Source organism: Calypte anna, chromosome 5A, assembly GCF_003957555.1.
Source record: "Calypte anna isolate BGI_N300 chromosome 5A, bCalAnn1_v1.p, whole genome shotgun sequence".
In the NCBI taxonomy this organism is placed as follows: Eukaryota; Metazoa; Chordata; class Aves; order Apodiformes; family Trochilidae; genus Calypte; species Calypte anna.
The window spans coordinates 31,478,941-31,494,033 of NC_044251.1; the positions used below are offsets into that span (position 1 = coordinate 31,478,941).

At 40.5% G+C, this 15,093-nt stretch overlaps 1 protein-coding gene across 2 annotated transcripts; it reads right to left on the reverse strand.

Annotated features, from left to right (window-relative positions):
* Positions 1-3,181: 3,181 nt before the first annotated feature.
* On the reverse strand, positions 3,182-12,629 carry SLC25A29 (solute carrier family 25 member 29). 2 transcript variants are annotated; one of them, XM_030451663.1, is made up of 5 exons: positions 12,455-12,498; positions 10,922-10,965; positions 8,848-8,882; positions 6,158-6,241; positions 3,182-5,519 (listed from the first exon to the last, which is right to left on the reverse strand). In XM_030451663.1, the coding sequence occupies exon 5, from the start codon at positions 5,484-5,486 to the stop codon at positions 4,776-4,778; it is 711 nt and encodes a 236-aa protein (XP_030307523.1). In that variant the 5' UTR covers positions 5,487-5,519; positions 6,158-6,241; positions 8,848-8,882; positions 10,922-10,965; positions 12,455-12,498; the 3' UTR covers positions 3,182-4,775. The 2 variants fall into 2 exon arrangements, with proteins under 2 accessions (XP_030307523.1, XP_030307522.1); XM_030451662.1 differs by lacking the exon at positions 8,848-8,882 and having other exon boundaries at positions 12,455-12,629.
* Positions 12,630-15,093: the final 2,464 nt, after the last annotated feature.

A 15,093-nucleotide genomic window follows, 5' to 3' on the forward strand; every position in this document is an offset into this window, starting at 1 on the left:
AACCTCCAGTGGTTTTGTATGAATCCAATGACTCCATAGGTTGAAAGAGCATACAAATGTTTGTGGTTTGGAAATGGATTGTAAAGAAAAACATGTCAGGAGTTTCAGGTTTTGCTGTTTTGTGGTTTTGTTTCTGTATTTGTTTGTTTTTATTCTTTCCTCCTGTATAGTTTACAGATAGGGAATTTCATCTTGACTTTCCAGAGCACAAAATGAAAATGTACTGTTCTGAACTGTCAGGGAAGCAGGTATCTGCCTGGAGGAAATTAAGAGTAAGATATTTATTTTTACTTTTACTTCCTTTAGCTGCAAAGCTTGAAGTTCATTATTACTGTTTTCAGGTGTTGTAGATTCTTCCTTAAGTGAAAAAACATCAGTGCATAAGGAAGAAGATACATGGCCTGGTTGATTGTGGCACTTGAGTATTCATCTAGGATAAATCTTTGCTAAAGACTAGATCAGATCCTAGAAAAAGAATGTTTTCTTTCACATCAACTTTAGTCTAGCAAAGCAGTCTAGAAACAATTCCTAATTCAATATGTTTAGCAAGCATTGCAGACCATGAGGTCAAGCTTCATTATGATCTTAGTGTTTTATTGATCGACACATGGATATGGCTGAAGAAATACAACTATTTTTCTGCTAGTAAAAAACTATAGAGGTTTTCTTTCAGTAAAGAAAACCAGTCATAATAAATTATCCATTATCCTACTGAATGATACCAAGAAGCAATTTAGTGTGTTAGATGCAAAGTTTTATAGACCTGAAGAATGTTTGTGGCCATTGGATCTTGCCTTTCTTCCTGTTTATAACAATGTGTAGGATATTATTTTTCACTGCAGACCTTGACTTGGTTGCTTTCAATTTATTTATTGATGAAACTGTATAGCTTAAAATCACATTTTAGATCAAATCAGTTAAAACCCGTAATAAACTACAAATAGACAAGATTATACTGCATGTCATATGTAGTACTGTACATATTATGTTACCAATACCTTTTTTCCTGTTAGTGATAACCTCTTTTGTCACTAGTGAGGACAATATTAGTTCAAAAATTGCAAAACAGTTGCACAGGGAGGAGGAAAATGACTGATGTTCTTTTGCTTTCCTTCTCCACTGCCCATGAACATACAACTTCCTGAATGTTGAAAGAACCAATTTGCTTCCTTGTTATTTCAAGACTTATCTCCACTACTTTTGGCCCTGAAAGTTCTTTGGGTTCCCTACTGCCTTGCTGTGCCTTCCAGAATCATATGGTCCAATAGATTCATTTGCCACCATTGCTGTGGTGTTTGATATAGCATATTTCCTTCAGTAAGCTTCTCTTATTTTCTCTAGCACTTTCTCTATTTTCTCTAGCAGTTTTTCTGACAGAAGAGAGGTTTAATTGCGTGTTCTGCTAATCTGAGAGTGTTTGGCACACTTCTGGATTTTAAGTTGTTCTTTAATTATCCACAGATCAAAAGTCTGGATAACAACAGTTGTTAACATTTGTTTTCCTACATAATAGCAAGTATATTTAAATTCACAGAACAAACACATCTTTGCAAGGTCAACTTTTTATACTTGGATCTTAGTAACTTTCCTACTACTTGTCCTCCATCTGCAATATACAGGTTTTCAATCTTTGAATGTCTTGCTCCTTTTTCATGTGAACTGTAGAAAAGCAAAACACAAAAAACCGAAAACCCAACAAAAATACTGTCATGTTACAGATACTGGCATGATAAATGACCTGAATTTCACCCCAGTATTTTTGTTGTAACAACATTTATAACTTGGGAGGGTTGTACCTGGCTAGGTTTTTTTCCTTTTGTTCAAATTCAGTATATTTGTGGCTGCAACTTGTAACCATGGTGCAGCTCATCCAGTAGCAAGGTGAAGCATAAGAAAGAGTAGAGCCTGGCAACTTGAGAGTTAGGTGAGGTTTACCTTCTTCAGCTGTTGAGGTATTAATAGAGCATCTCCTACCCCATATCACAATGCTTGTGAGAAAAAGGATTTGGGGAGGCTGCATATGGGTCTGTCTGACTTGGCTAAATTGGCTGATATATCAAAAATCTATCAGGAAGGGACTGAATCATTTAGAAAGGGTGAGGCTATTGTCTAGCTTGATTTAATAGTTTGGAGTCCCACAGATTTCAGGCAACTGGCATAAGATTAGGTTGAAAATTGGCTTTTACTCTCTTCTTAGGCTTGCTGAGTAACCTCCTGTGTCTGCTACTGATGATTTCTTTAAGTTCCAGATGGATGAATTTCTGGAAAGAAAGTTTTGGTCAATATTTCAAGTAAAACATTGTGTAGTCCTTTCTGTTTTAATGTTACTGTCTGTTAGGGAGACTGTTTGCTTATTCCAAGTATTTGTTTCTGTGCTATAGTTCAACATTGTTGATCCTGCTGAGGGAACACAAGGTACTTGACTGGAACAGCCCCTCCTTACAGTTGAAGTGGTTGATGGCCTTTCCCTTTTCTGACCCAATGAGCTAATGCCTAACAGGGTTTCTTTCAGTCACGTACCCCTTAAGTGGATGAATACCCTTTAGGAAGATGAATTAGTGGAGCCAGTACCTGAAATAACCTCTCTCCAGCCATGAGAGGTCTTTTTCATGGGTCATAACACATGATCCTGCTACCTGCACAGCTATTTATTTGGAGCATTAATGCTCTTTGTGGGCCAGTTGTATGGGCTGAAAACAAAAAACTATAACCAACTTTTTTGCTAAACTTCTGCATCTTGGAGCCAACCATGCTTCTGACTCAGGGATGAATAGTGCTGTTGGCAGACCTGGTACTTGATTCTGATGTGACTCTGCAGGAGCCTGAGACTTGTCTTACGCAGTTGTGCAGCTTTGGTGTTGATGAGCACTGCTTAAATCAAATATACATGCAGAATATGAACGCTCCAAGTGTGGTGCCAGCTGGTTGGCTCTAACAGCAGGACTGTTCTCACTACCTTCAGTATCTTCAAGTGAGGTACTCGCTGAAGACAGGAGTTCAATCACATTCCTTTCATTGCTTCAACTGATACACTGTAAGCCAGAACAAGGCACTGCCCTTCCTGCTGGTGCATGGAAGGCAGATGAGGAACAAGTTTCTTCAGGCAAAAGCCAGAAACCCTACCCTCTTGCAAACAGATCTAATGCAAAGAAGCAGATGAGGAAAACACAAGAACCAGTCAAAATTTTTAAAAAATTTATTCCCTCAGTTTCATATACAATAACTACTGTACAAAGGTGTAAATGGTCTTTGCTGTGGGGTGTTGTGCATATGCAGCTTTGTATACAGATTTAACATTCAATTTGAATCTCAGTGCAAGTAGGCACTAAAACATCCAACATACCTCCAAGGTATAAAAAGACATACCAGTTTTACAGGTTTCTCCAGCATATTTTGTTACAGTGCAAACTGCTATGAAATAATTTTTTTAGAAAATTCATATAAATTAAGCACATATTGCACTTGTCCCATCTGAAAGTGTAACAAGTTGTACTGAATGAAATAGTTTGATATATTTTAGAATATTTATTTATATTTCCTCACACACACAGACTACTTCTTCATGGCTATTTGTGCCAAATATGTGTAGTTCTTATTTTGTATCTTAAATAGCTATTTATAGCTCTTCAACTAATGCAGTTCCTCTTGCACTAAATTAATGTAACAAGAAAATTCTCCAAAAACCTTTTCATTCTTCTTTCCAATAGCACTGTAACTAAATACATAAAAATCAGTATTGTGTAAATTCATAATGCAAGCGTATTGTACACCAACCATTTCACCACCTCTATGGGCTGAACCAGGTATGAAACCTCCAGTTTTGAATATGTATGTGTTCCTACAGTACTTCAAGCTGCTAAGCTAACATTGCACCCACAAACATTTTGTGCAATACCACAGGTAGGACTTTGACTTCGGTACATCACTGGCTGCTATGGGGCATGCTGGGAGAAAGGGCACAAAAAAGTTGCATTAACTTCAGAGATCAGTCTACCTGAGCTGAACCTAGTCAATACAATCTGCACCCATCAAACAAAAAGTGAAGGCAAGTAACATCAATCTTACTAGCTTTGAGTTTTCCTAAGCCTTTACAAGTCTTGAAATTTAAAGGAACAAGTCTATAAGTGTAGATGCTAGGTTTGTTTGCTTAAGATTCTTATTCAAAGCTGAAAGGTAAGGGTAAGGGAGTAACTTAAGAATTTTATTTTTTTTTTATCAAGCTATTATGAACAAAGATGCTACTAAAACCACTGACATATAAAAGCAGAGGAAAATTAAAACACATGGCAATCTGAATGCTAGTCCATGTCTTGAACAGTTCAGGGTTACCTGCAAAATGTCTCCAACATTCAATATCCTTCCACTAGTTCACCATAGAGGACTATACTTACTCCTTCTACATACAAAAAGACCTTTTCTTTCCTGAAAACATGCTATGTTCAACTCAGCTCAGTCATTCAGAACAGGGGTGGAAGAAAACCTGATTTCTGGTGCTTCGATATCCTCCAGATCCTCTTCTGGACCCACAATATTAACTGTACAGTACTTTCTAAAGGCAGGTCCCCATCATCTTACTTGGATGCTACTAGATATGAAGTCCTTAATAAGGCAATATGCTGTTTATACAAGTAATGAAATGGAATCCTAATTTGACACATTTAGGAATTCTTTATACAGATAGCATAATTTTACATCACTTGTGTGGGTCAAGTTGTTTTACATTTTAAAAAACCCAACCAGCCAGGTGTTGGATCAGGAGACCAAACAGATAAGGTTCACAAACTGGAAGGCTGCTGGATTACTGGACCTGGTTCACAATCACGAAGGTTGTCGTCTGACTTCATATACATTAGGAACACAGTGACAGTAGCAAAGGTAGCTGCATTGACAGGAAAAGCACGGAGAAGTGTAGAAGTAAGACCTCTGGTGAACACCCTCCAGCCTTCTTCATGGTAACTCTTTCTGATGCAGTCTAAAATGCCATTGTACTGTGTAACGCCTCCGACTCCATCGGCCTGGAGCCGGGATTTGATCACATCCGCAGGATAGGTTGAGATCCAGGACACGATTCCTGACATCCCCCCAGAAAACAGCAGTTTGGGAATAACATAACTGTCTTCGGCTTCACAGCCTAAATACCTGGTCATGCAGTCATAGGTCAGGAAGTAAAAGCCAAAGCTTGGAGTCTCTCTTATGAACGTAGAGACCATGCCCCTGTTGACACCCCTCAGCCCTTCCTTTTGATAGATTTTGATCAAACAATCCAGAGAATTTTTGTAGTTCTTTGTTTTTTGTTTGTATTCACCTGTTCCTTGAAGCTGCATTCTCGTCTTTGCCAACTCCATGGGACAGCAGATGACACACTGGATAGCCCCTGCTGCCGACCCTGCAAGGAACTGGTTTAAAGGAGTGTCTTTTCCGAGAGCTCGAAGTGTGTTTCCTTGTACACCAAACACAAGTGCATTAATGAAGGTAAGTCCCATCATTGGTGACCCAATACCTTTATAGAGTCCAAAAGCCTAGTGGAAGGAAGGAAAAACCCTTTTTAACAGTGGTGTTAATAACCTCCTGAAACTGCAGAACACGGTCTTTCTGGCTCTCCCTTCTACCTTAAAGAACAGCAGCCAGAAGGTCAGTAACATCTTGCTTTGTAATAATAATTTCATTGCTTTGCTGAGTACATTAAAAAAATAATCTTAGATCATCCAAAGAAAAGTGTTCTGGTAAATCTTATACTTATGTAGATAAAAGCCTAAAAACCTCCCTTTGAGGTATGATTGTAAAGCTATAGCAGAAATAAACCCCCAAAACTAAAACCAAACAGAATGATGCTTTTTTTTTTCTCTCTCTCTTCCCCCCCCTCATTGCTCACTCAGACTGCTCGGATTCTCAGAAAATTAGGTATCCAAGTAAATCATCTTACTATAAAAGATAACTTCAAAATACCAACTTCCAACTTCATGATCTTCACAAAGTTTATGGAAAGCTTCTGGCTACAATATCTGCCCTGTGCTCAGGACGGTCTCAGAGCATGCTTTTCTTTGAATCTTCAATTTTGATAGGTTTTTTTTAATAGCTTTCCCACCCGATTCAAAATATATAAAGATGCAAAACATGTGAAGATACAGAATATTCAAAGCAATATTTTTGTACTTACAGATTCTTGCTTTATGATGGACTGAAAGCAATGGAAGGTCCCACGGTAGAGAGGTTTCTCTACATTTTGAACTTGTAGGCGAACCTATAAAAAGTTGCATAAGATACTAATTTGTATGTCAAGATCAGCGTAATTGGTAAACTAGTGTCTTTTACAGATGGAGATTTTTCTATAGCAATGTATAGGCAAGAGCACAGGCTGGACACTGAAATGCCTGCCATATGTGGCAAAATAATTTAAAATATTCTGTGTTTTCAATTAATTTTGGGGGGCGAAAATATGAAGAGAGGAAGATGAACTTCTTGTGAATGTCAGAAAAACACTATGTGAAAGTACAAGAGGGTACATTTATCTAGAATTTCAAGTTGAAGTTTTTAATTACTGGCTACAGTAAGTACTTTCTTTAGCTGCCAAGAATACTTCTGTTCACGCTAAGGACTATCTATGCAAATATGATACAGTTTTATAAAAATTTATTTACAAGTCAAGGATGAAAAAAGGGTAATTGTAAAAGCATGGAAACTTTCAACACTTCCCCTTCCCCAGTGATTCTGACAACCAGACTTGGGACTGTTCACTGAGATCTGATTTTTTCCAGAGGGTTGCTGCTAAGAGACTCTTAATATGTCTTATTTTGCATAAGTAAAGAATAAAAAGCCACTTGTCCTGTTAAATTTGTTTGTATGGGGTTTTTTATTGATTTTTTGTTTTTAAACTTGCTAAATGCAAGCAATTTGTGCGGATATGGCTGTTTCAAACCTTTTATGTGAGTAAATCAGTTAACGTTTCCAAAACTGAAACTTGTATCTGCTGGGCAGATAGAAGCTATTGTAAATGCTGAAATTAGGAGACAGGCCAATTGCCCAGATGCTTTTCTTATCGTTTAATGGGAAAATGTATTTCAGTATTTCCTGCTATTTTTTCCTCAATACATTTCAAACTAACCAAAAAAAGCCTCAAAGCTACCTAGTTCATGCCAAATCCTGCACAGCAATAACCTCAATAAATTTCATTGGGCTGGGGAAGCTAAAAATCTGTCTTTGATCTCCAGCATGGAGGGCTGCAATGTTCCTCAGAAAGGATGCTTATCAATCATTTCATGCTGCTGCTGCAACTCCAGGGCAAAAAAACTGCTTAACTCTGAACAAAAGGGAAAGTTGCCAAGTCTATACGAGATATTCCTGACTGTAAAATCTTTTTATCCCAGATTTCCCTAAGGCAACAAAAACATCACCATCACAATAAAAGACCCATGAGGTGGTTTGTCAAAATTCTATTTTCAGATTAGGCAAAAAAAATTATAGTTTCAGTAGTTTTTGTATTTATTTCTACAACATGTCATTTTATATTTTATAAATCAAAACTTTTGTTTTCCGTATCTTTTTAGGGTAAGCTATCCAGGCTGTGAGGCTGAGATCATCTCGGGTCTTCCAAGATGGAGCAGGGATTTAAAACATGAGTTAAAAGTAGGGTTATAGTAGGATTCAAAGCAAATTAATCCTTTGTTACTCAAGGGGAGGTTTGGGAAGCGGGCAAACTGTTAAAACTGCTCAAGAAGTAGACAGACAAGCAAGTCATAAATCTTAGCAAGCTGTCAGAATTACATAAAATTAAGGTTTTACTCCATTTATAAGTTACTGCTATTGTTTCAAACCCCGTCTGTGAAATCAGGGAGCTTTCAGATGTATTGGCTTTGGGAGAATTGCAACTTAGGAGCCTTTTCACTTTTAACTTTTCTATATGCTTGTTTTTATTGGTTTAGATTTATTCGTATTCTGTGTATAGGTCAAATTTCCTCGTGGCATACAGTTCCCACTATTTTTGTCAAAGTAATTAGTGAAATATTAACCAATTAAGTCTTGTTGTAGGATACCATTCATACACTACTGACACTCCAGGTCTAAGACTTGAAAAACAGCTCTTTCATTTGAGCACAGCAGTGACCATACAGGGGTACCTGCGCTGGCAAACTGCCAGGTAAGGCAATGAATGCATGTTGAACTTTATTTCTTGATTTATTTCTTAATGATGTTTTCAAGAAGTGATTTTGTGTGTGAAACTACAGGAAGGATGGATCATGTGTAAAATTCAACTCTGTAGTCTATTAACTGCCCAATATTCTTGCTTTATTCTTATTTGAAACCAGTTTACTGAGGCTTCAGGTCCAATAGTAACATACTGATTTCCCATCACTGAAGAATTGCATAAAGGTACACAAGGCTAAGCAAAAAAAAACCCAACCTACCACACCCCAAAACCAGTCCAAACTGTCAATGTGCAAAATAACCCATTTAGATGTGTTTGAGCAATGAAAATGTTCTCCAAAGATATGTAGTCGATGAGATCTCAAAAAGTGTTCCTGAGTCTCTACTTTAGAACTTCTCTCTGTGGAAGTGTGTACAGCCAGAAATGCATACCAGAAAGAAGGGTCAGAATAAGACTTTACAATTAAAAATTGAAGGGGGAAAAAAAAAAAAAAAAAAAAAAAAAAAAAAAAAAAAAAGGAAAAAAAACAAACAAGAGGGCTCTTTAAACCCCTCCATGCCATAGCTGTAGAAGAGGGACATAGCAGTTTAAAACTAAAAAGGAAAAAAGCTTCATAAGTCTTTTAGATCTTTATTTGAACTAATACATTTGGGAATAAATTAAGACTTGAGAGAAACAGAAGTGTTCACCTGGGCTATACTTACTAGGTAACTCTCCCGTGATGAGGCTTATCTGTCATCTACAACAAAGTAACACTTTTGCTGTTAATGAAGACAGCCCCTAGCTCAGAAAGTAAAGGCAGTTAAAAGCAAAAAAGCAATTTTATACATTACATCAACAAACCAGGGATAAGGAGTTTGCCGGTTCTGAGATCAGCTCAGCTGTAGGTTTCACAGGATGACTTCACCATCTTAATCTCCCCCTGTGTGTCCAACCATCCCCCTCCCCGCTTTGTGAAACCTGATCACAGGCCAAAAAAAAAGAACTTAAAGCTAAGACAGAAGTGAAATTCTAGCTTATCTAAGCAGCTTTCCCATTGTTCAGGTAAATTAAAAATTTACAGTCTATGGTGGCTACCAGCTAGCTTTTTAAACACTGCAAAATTAGAAAAAGGTTTAATTCTTAACACATATACAACAAGTTATGCAATGCCTTTTTTTTTTTTTTTTTTTAAAGACAGGTTATAGTGTTAGTTTTCCCACATGCAGTGGTGACTAATAACTAAAACATCAGTATTTTCTCTAGCAAAAAATAGGTAAATGCTTATACCACTTTCTAATGCATATGAAAATACTGTGTGCCATACTGGATTTCATAAAACATTTAAAGCCATCCAGAAACAAACTATTCTATTGTAAAGCAAGATCCTTTTCTAAAGCAAACATCTATTTCAGATTAACAGGTTTGCTTGAACTAGCATGGGAGCCCTGATTTTGCAGACACTTTAAGGTTTAGTTTCATGCACTACAATATGATCCACTTCAAAACAAAAACAAAAAAACAAACCCCAAACATTCTTAAATTTAGTCTGGGCGTAGCATTTTAGCTGTTTTTTTGGCTTCAGTGAAATGACCCATCACTTTAAATTAAGCATGTAAAACTTGGCAGGATGAGGGGAGAGAAAAAGACAGCTGGGCCTGTACCACTGTAAAAAAAAAAAAATGTGCAAGTCTGGATAATTCCCGAAAATTGATGCTAGAATTCAGCCCGATTACTTAACAGTCAAATTCACCACACTGTGAGAAACACACAGTTTTTACAATTCAAGCAGCTTGCACTTGACTGGTCAGGGACTTATATCTGCTATCTTGGAAAATCTGTTAACTATGTGCTAGAATACAGAATATGGTGGTGACCTCAGTAACACTATCTCAGCTTTTTGCATATCTAAATTCAGCAAGGTAGAGGTATTCCAAATATAGCTCTAGTGGGTGGCATGCTATCTGCTGCAGTCAAGTGATCTGGCATATTTATTTAACAGGGAATATACTGGCATCCCCTCTTCTTCCATTGCAAGACTTTGAATGAGGCTGACAAGAGGAGACTGAAGTTGTCAAACCATTCTGAAAAATGGGCTTGAAGCCCTGGGAGTCAGGACTTAAGGACCCTCCAGGAGATTTCAAATCTTATGCTTGACTAAGTCTTAGCTACCCTTAGTATGCATAATACATACAGCTGAGTGACTATCAGGAAGTCAATTTTAACCTTGAAAGTTATAAAAATGTATTATGATAACTAAAGGGAAGAAGAAGTCCCCAGGCAAGTTTCATTTGGTGGATTTTTATCCAGGTATATCCATTGGCTAGCAAATTTTAATGACTTGAGGAGTAGGTAGCAGAGCTTGAGACAGAAACAAAACAAATTTTCATCCCAGTCACAAAGTATGTTTGAGTTACATACAAACATACTCCTCCCTGTTTTGCAGGGAGAGGCAGTTTTATCAGTTAGTGATGAACAGCTGCAGGGAAGCAAGCTTAGAACAAAATTAAGTTAAATACAAGGTTGTCTTTTCAAATACAGTGTTTTTACTGCACCGACAAACTTGCAGTTCAGGCCAACATTTGTCATGTTATTGGGCTGAATCATACATACAAAGAATTTTTTATCTTCTGAAGAGCTGGAGACTGCAAATCTATAAACAGTGGTTGGGAGGCTCAATCCAAGCTTTCCAGCACAGATTTATGCTCCTACAGTATCTGGGGATGTTTTTTCCTCCCACACTCCTGGGAAAAACTTCGTTTTTTATTTGGAGCCAAAGGTATTTCATAATCAACCCACCTTAACAGTGTCAAATGGGTGTCCTACCAGCACTCCAGCAGCACCTGAAACAAAAATACCTTGGTTATGATTCAATTTTCTTCCTGGGTCTGGGGCTACAGTACCACAAGCACCAGCCCAAGGTATAAGTGTGCAGCATTAATTGTAGGCCAGGTAAAGAACATCCTATCAACAGAGAAGATGAGATCTATAGTTCAGCCCTTCAGGCCTGTACTAGGTGCCTTTATGCTACAGTTAAGCTTCAGAGCCTCAGGCAGAGGTTGAACTGACTGACTACAAAGCGTGCCATATGGGATGCTCAGCAGTGATTCCTGGCACCAGCCCAAGGCAAGTCCAGTGGTCAGAAATTGTGAATTTCCTCTGAAGCAAAATATTTAATGTACCTGCCACTCTGAGGAGGCAGAGAAAACATGGAAGCTTCTCTAAAGGAAGAAAAAAAAAATGCCTGCTCTCTGCCTACAGCCTTCAGATTTGATGGTAGCACCTGCAGAGGGACCATGCAACTTTTGCTTTATTCTCGTAAAGACCTTTTTAGCATTTACATGCAAGCCTAATAGTTACACTGTTTAATCCGAATACAGGCATTTTGCACTGAAAACCACAAAGACTAGCTGAAGCCAGAATCCTGTCCCCCTGCTTCTGTGAACCAAAACTGGTAGTTCAATCCATTTATGGCTTTCTCACATTTGTGCAGAAAGCTAATGTCTCTCCCTCTCCCCCCGATGATGTAGCAGAAATACAAATCCCACTCTAGGATGGACTAGTAGCAGTTGGTTGGGGACAGCACAGTGAGTGGCAAGATAGTCCAAGTGACAAAAATAGCCATGGTACGCTGTGCTCAGCATGAAAAGAACTGACCACGGGGGATTCCCGGCAAGGCAAGGGTCACTAGGAGGATATCGGAGAAGCTGGGAAAAAAAACAAAACAAAACGCCCACAAAACGGCAACAAAACCCTGTTTCCGAGGTTGACGCCGAGAACAGCAAACGCAAATAACTGAAAAGACGCGAGAGTAAATCTCCTGAACACAATTTTAAAAATGCTAAAAATAGCGGCCATAAGCAGATATACAGGGAAGAGCAAGACGGGCATACGTATTCTCTCCTCCTCCTCACGCAGAAGCTCAAGTGATGTTTTCAGGTCAGAGGGTCCCCGAGCCGGCTGCTGCCCATTCGCTAACCCCGGGAGCCCTCCCTCCTCACCGCCCCTCTTCCCAGCATCTCGGGGAGGGGCAGCCAGCACCCCCCTCCAGCACAGGGACCCCCGAGACCTTCCTCTGGGCCCCCAACCTGCCGCGCTCATCGCCCCCAATGCCCAGCGCTGTTTTCCACCCCCAAAATAAAAGCGCCGTTCCCAGCTCACTCCCGCATCTTTTCTTACCCTTCCTCCCCACCCTTTTTTCCGCTTTTTAAAAAACGTTCTATTTTTTTTTCCATCCTTTTGTCTCCTTCCCCCTTTTTTCTCCTTTTTTTTTCTCCTCCTCCTGTTTTTTTTTTTCCCCCCCAGCTAATTATTTTATTTATCGGTCCTCACCGCCGACGCATCCCGCCAGGAAATCCAGAGCCATGCTGGCACCCTGCGTCCCCGGCGGGGCCCAGCCCTTTTGCGCGATGCTGCTCCGCGCAAATGCCGCCTCCCCGCTCGGCCGCCCGCCCTTTCTACCGCCTGCCACCCCCCCGCGCTTCCCCCGCACCGGCGAGGGGCCGGGCCGCGCCACCGAGGGGGCGGGCAACGGGGCAACTCCCCCCCCATCGCCCACAGCCACTGGCGGCTGCGCCGGGGCGGCTCCGGGCAAAGGGCTGGACGGGGATGGAAATACCGAGGTTGCGGGGGGGTGTGGTGTTACTGGAACCGCGGCTCCGCCCCCCCCAACCCCTTCCCTTTGCAGCTGCATCTGGAGAATTAATCAGAAGACAGAAAGACATTCTGGAGGCTGAGGAGGTGGTGACTGGTGGCAGGGGCAGAGCACCCCTCCTGCGGAGCATCAGTAGCCCCAGAGTGGGTTTGGGTGCTTCAGGAAAGCTGTCTGGGGGCATTTTGCTTTCTGGGTGAGGAATCTCTGGGCACTGGTGGTTGGAAAGCTGGCAGAGCTGATGTTGTAAAGGGGGTAATTCCTCTTAATGGGGGTGAAATGCCTGCAACAGTTCCCCTGTGATGATAGGCTGAGAGAACTGAGATTCTTTAGCATAAATAAGGCTCTGGGGAGACCTTATTTTGGCCTTTCAGTACTTAAAGAGGGCTTACAAGGATGGAGAGAGGCTTTTTGACAGAACCTGTAGCCACCTAAACTGAAAGAGGGTAGGTTTTAGACTATACATATGGAAGAATTTGTTTATGATGAAGATGCTGACATTCCAGAACAGGTTGCCCATAAAAGTTGGAGATGCCCCATCCCTGGAAGTACTCGAAGTCAGGTTAGATGGTGCTTTGAACAACCTGATTGAGTGAAAGATGTCCCTACCTACCCTTTGACAAGATAATGTTTAAAGGTCTTTTCTAAGTCAGACCATTCTGTGACTCTATAATCAGGCTCCCTAACCCAGTGTTGTCTCAGAGAAAAGAAAGGGCTGTGCCAACAGCTCTGTGCTGCTTCCATGGCTCAGCTGCAGGGAGGAGACCCTTACCTCTAGAGGTAAAGGCCACAAAACCAATGGTGTGCTGCCCATGAGGCTTGGCAGAGCACCAGTCTCTGTCTTATAAGTTACTGCTGTGCTTCACCCTGCTCAAGAGACTTCTCCTCTCCCTGCAGGCTATATTTGTTTTGCATTAACTCCACTTTCCTGTTAACATTACCTGGTTTCATGGTGTCCTGATGTGAGCACCTTTAACGGTAAATTCAAGGTGTTGGCAGCTTCAAAAGGGAGCCAGCTTTAAGCTGCTTGGTTTTTCTGCAGGCCATGTCTGAGGAAGGGGAATACCTGTGGGTTAGAACAATAAGTAGATTATTTGAGCTTTGTTTAGAGTAACGTGATCTCTTCAGGGCCTGCAAAGTCAGCTTTCAGAGAGTAAGTTCCAGAAGGAGAATGGAAAAGCTGGATTTTTTTTTTGTTGTTGTTGCCTTCCATGGTATGGCAGTGCTTATCTAGGTGAAGCAGCTCAATACAATACAAAGCTGATAAAATCTTGCAGTTGAACTGCATATTAAAAATCAAGCCAGCTTTTACTTTCTCTGTGAAGAAAAAACACACACAAAGGCAAGGATACTTCCAAAGAGGTCTGAACAGAAAAAATCTGGAGAACCTGCCTTAGATTTAGCAGCTCTTGGACCAAGATAAGCAGATGAGATGAAAATGCAAAGTATTCAGTGAATGCCTGACCTCTCCCTTATCTTCTTCTAATCTTTAGGACACTCATTTGTGTTCCTTCTCATCTCTAGACACTATCAAACAAAATCAGCACCCCAGTGTCTATAGGATGTTTTGTATTCCTTGATGCACACAGCTGTCCCACCTGGGAAGAATTCATTGGTATCAGTGAACAGGAGGGTGGGCTGGTCCAGAACTTTGCGAAGCACCAACAGCTTTGGGAGCTGCCCAGTCCTACTGTATCACACACTGTTCTACCTCCTAATGGGGACCTTAGATTTTGCCAAACCTGCAGCCACTCCTTGAAATGGAGCAGAGCACTGGAACAGGCTAATCAGAGAGGTAGTGGAGACTCCATCTCTGTAGACATTCAAAACCCAGATGGATGCCATCTTGTGCAACCTGCTCTAGGTGAAGCTGCACTGGCAGGAGGACTGGACTAGATGGTCTCCAGAGGTCCCTTCCAACTGCTGGCATTCTGTGATTCTGTGAAAACCTAGATGACGCCCGGATCAGTCCTATGTTCCTTAAATATTTTCTTCAAGTTGAAGTGGCTTTCTGGGAGTCTCCTCCACTCTGGCATCCACAAGAGGAGCTGCAGTCATCCACACAGCTCTGCAGGTCTGCATGTCTTGTAGCACAAGCCTTGGAAAGATCTTCCTGGCCTAAAAACATTCCTGGCCAGTGTTTTAAATCTGTGATTCAAATCCTCTGATCTCCCAGGAAAATACCTTAAAGAAATCACCTTCTCCACCAGAAGTGTTTCGTAATTCTAATGTTCACCCACAATGGACAGGAAAACAATATATTTCCTCCTTCTTTGCAGGCCTCTTTTAACTTGTATAAATAAGGTTTCAAATCTTAGGT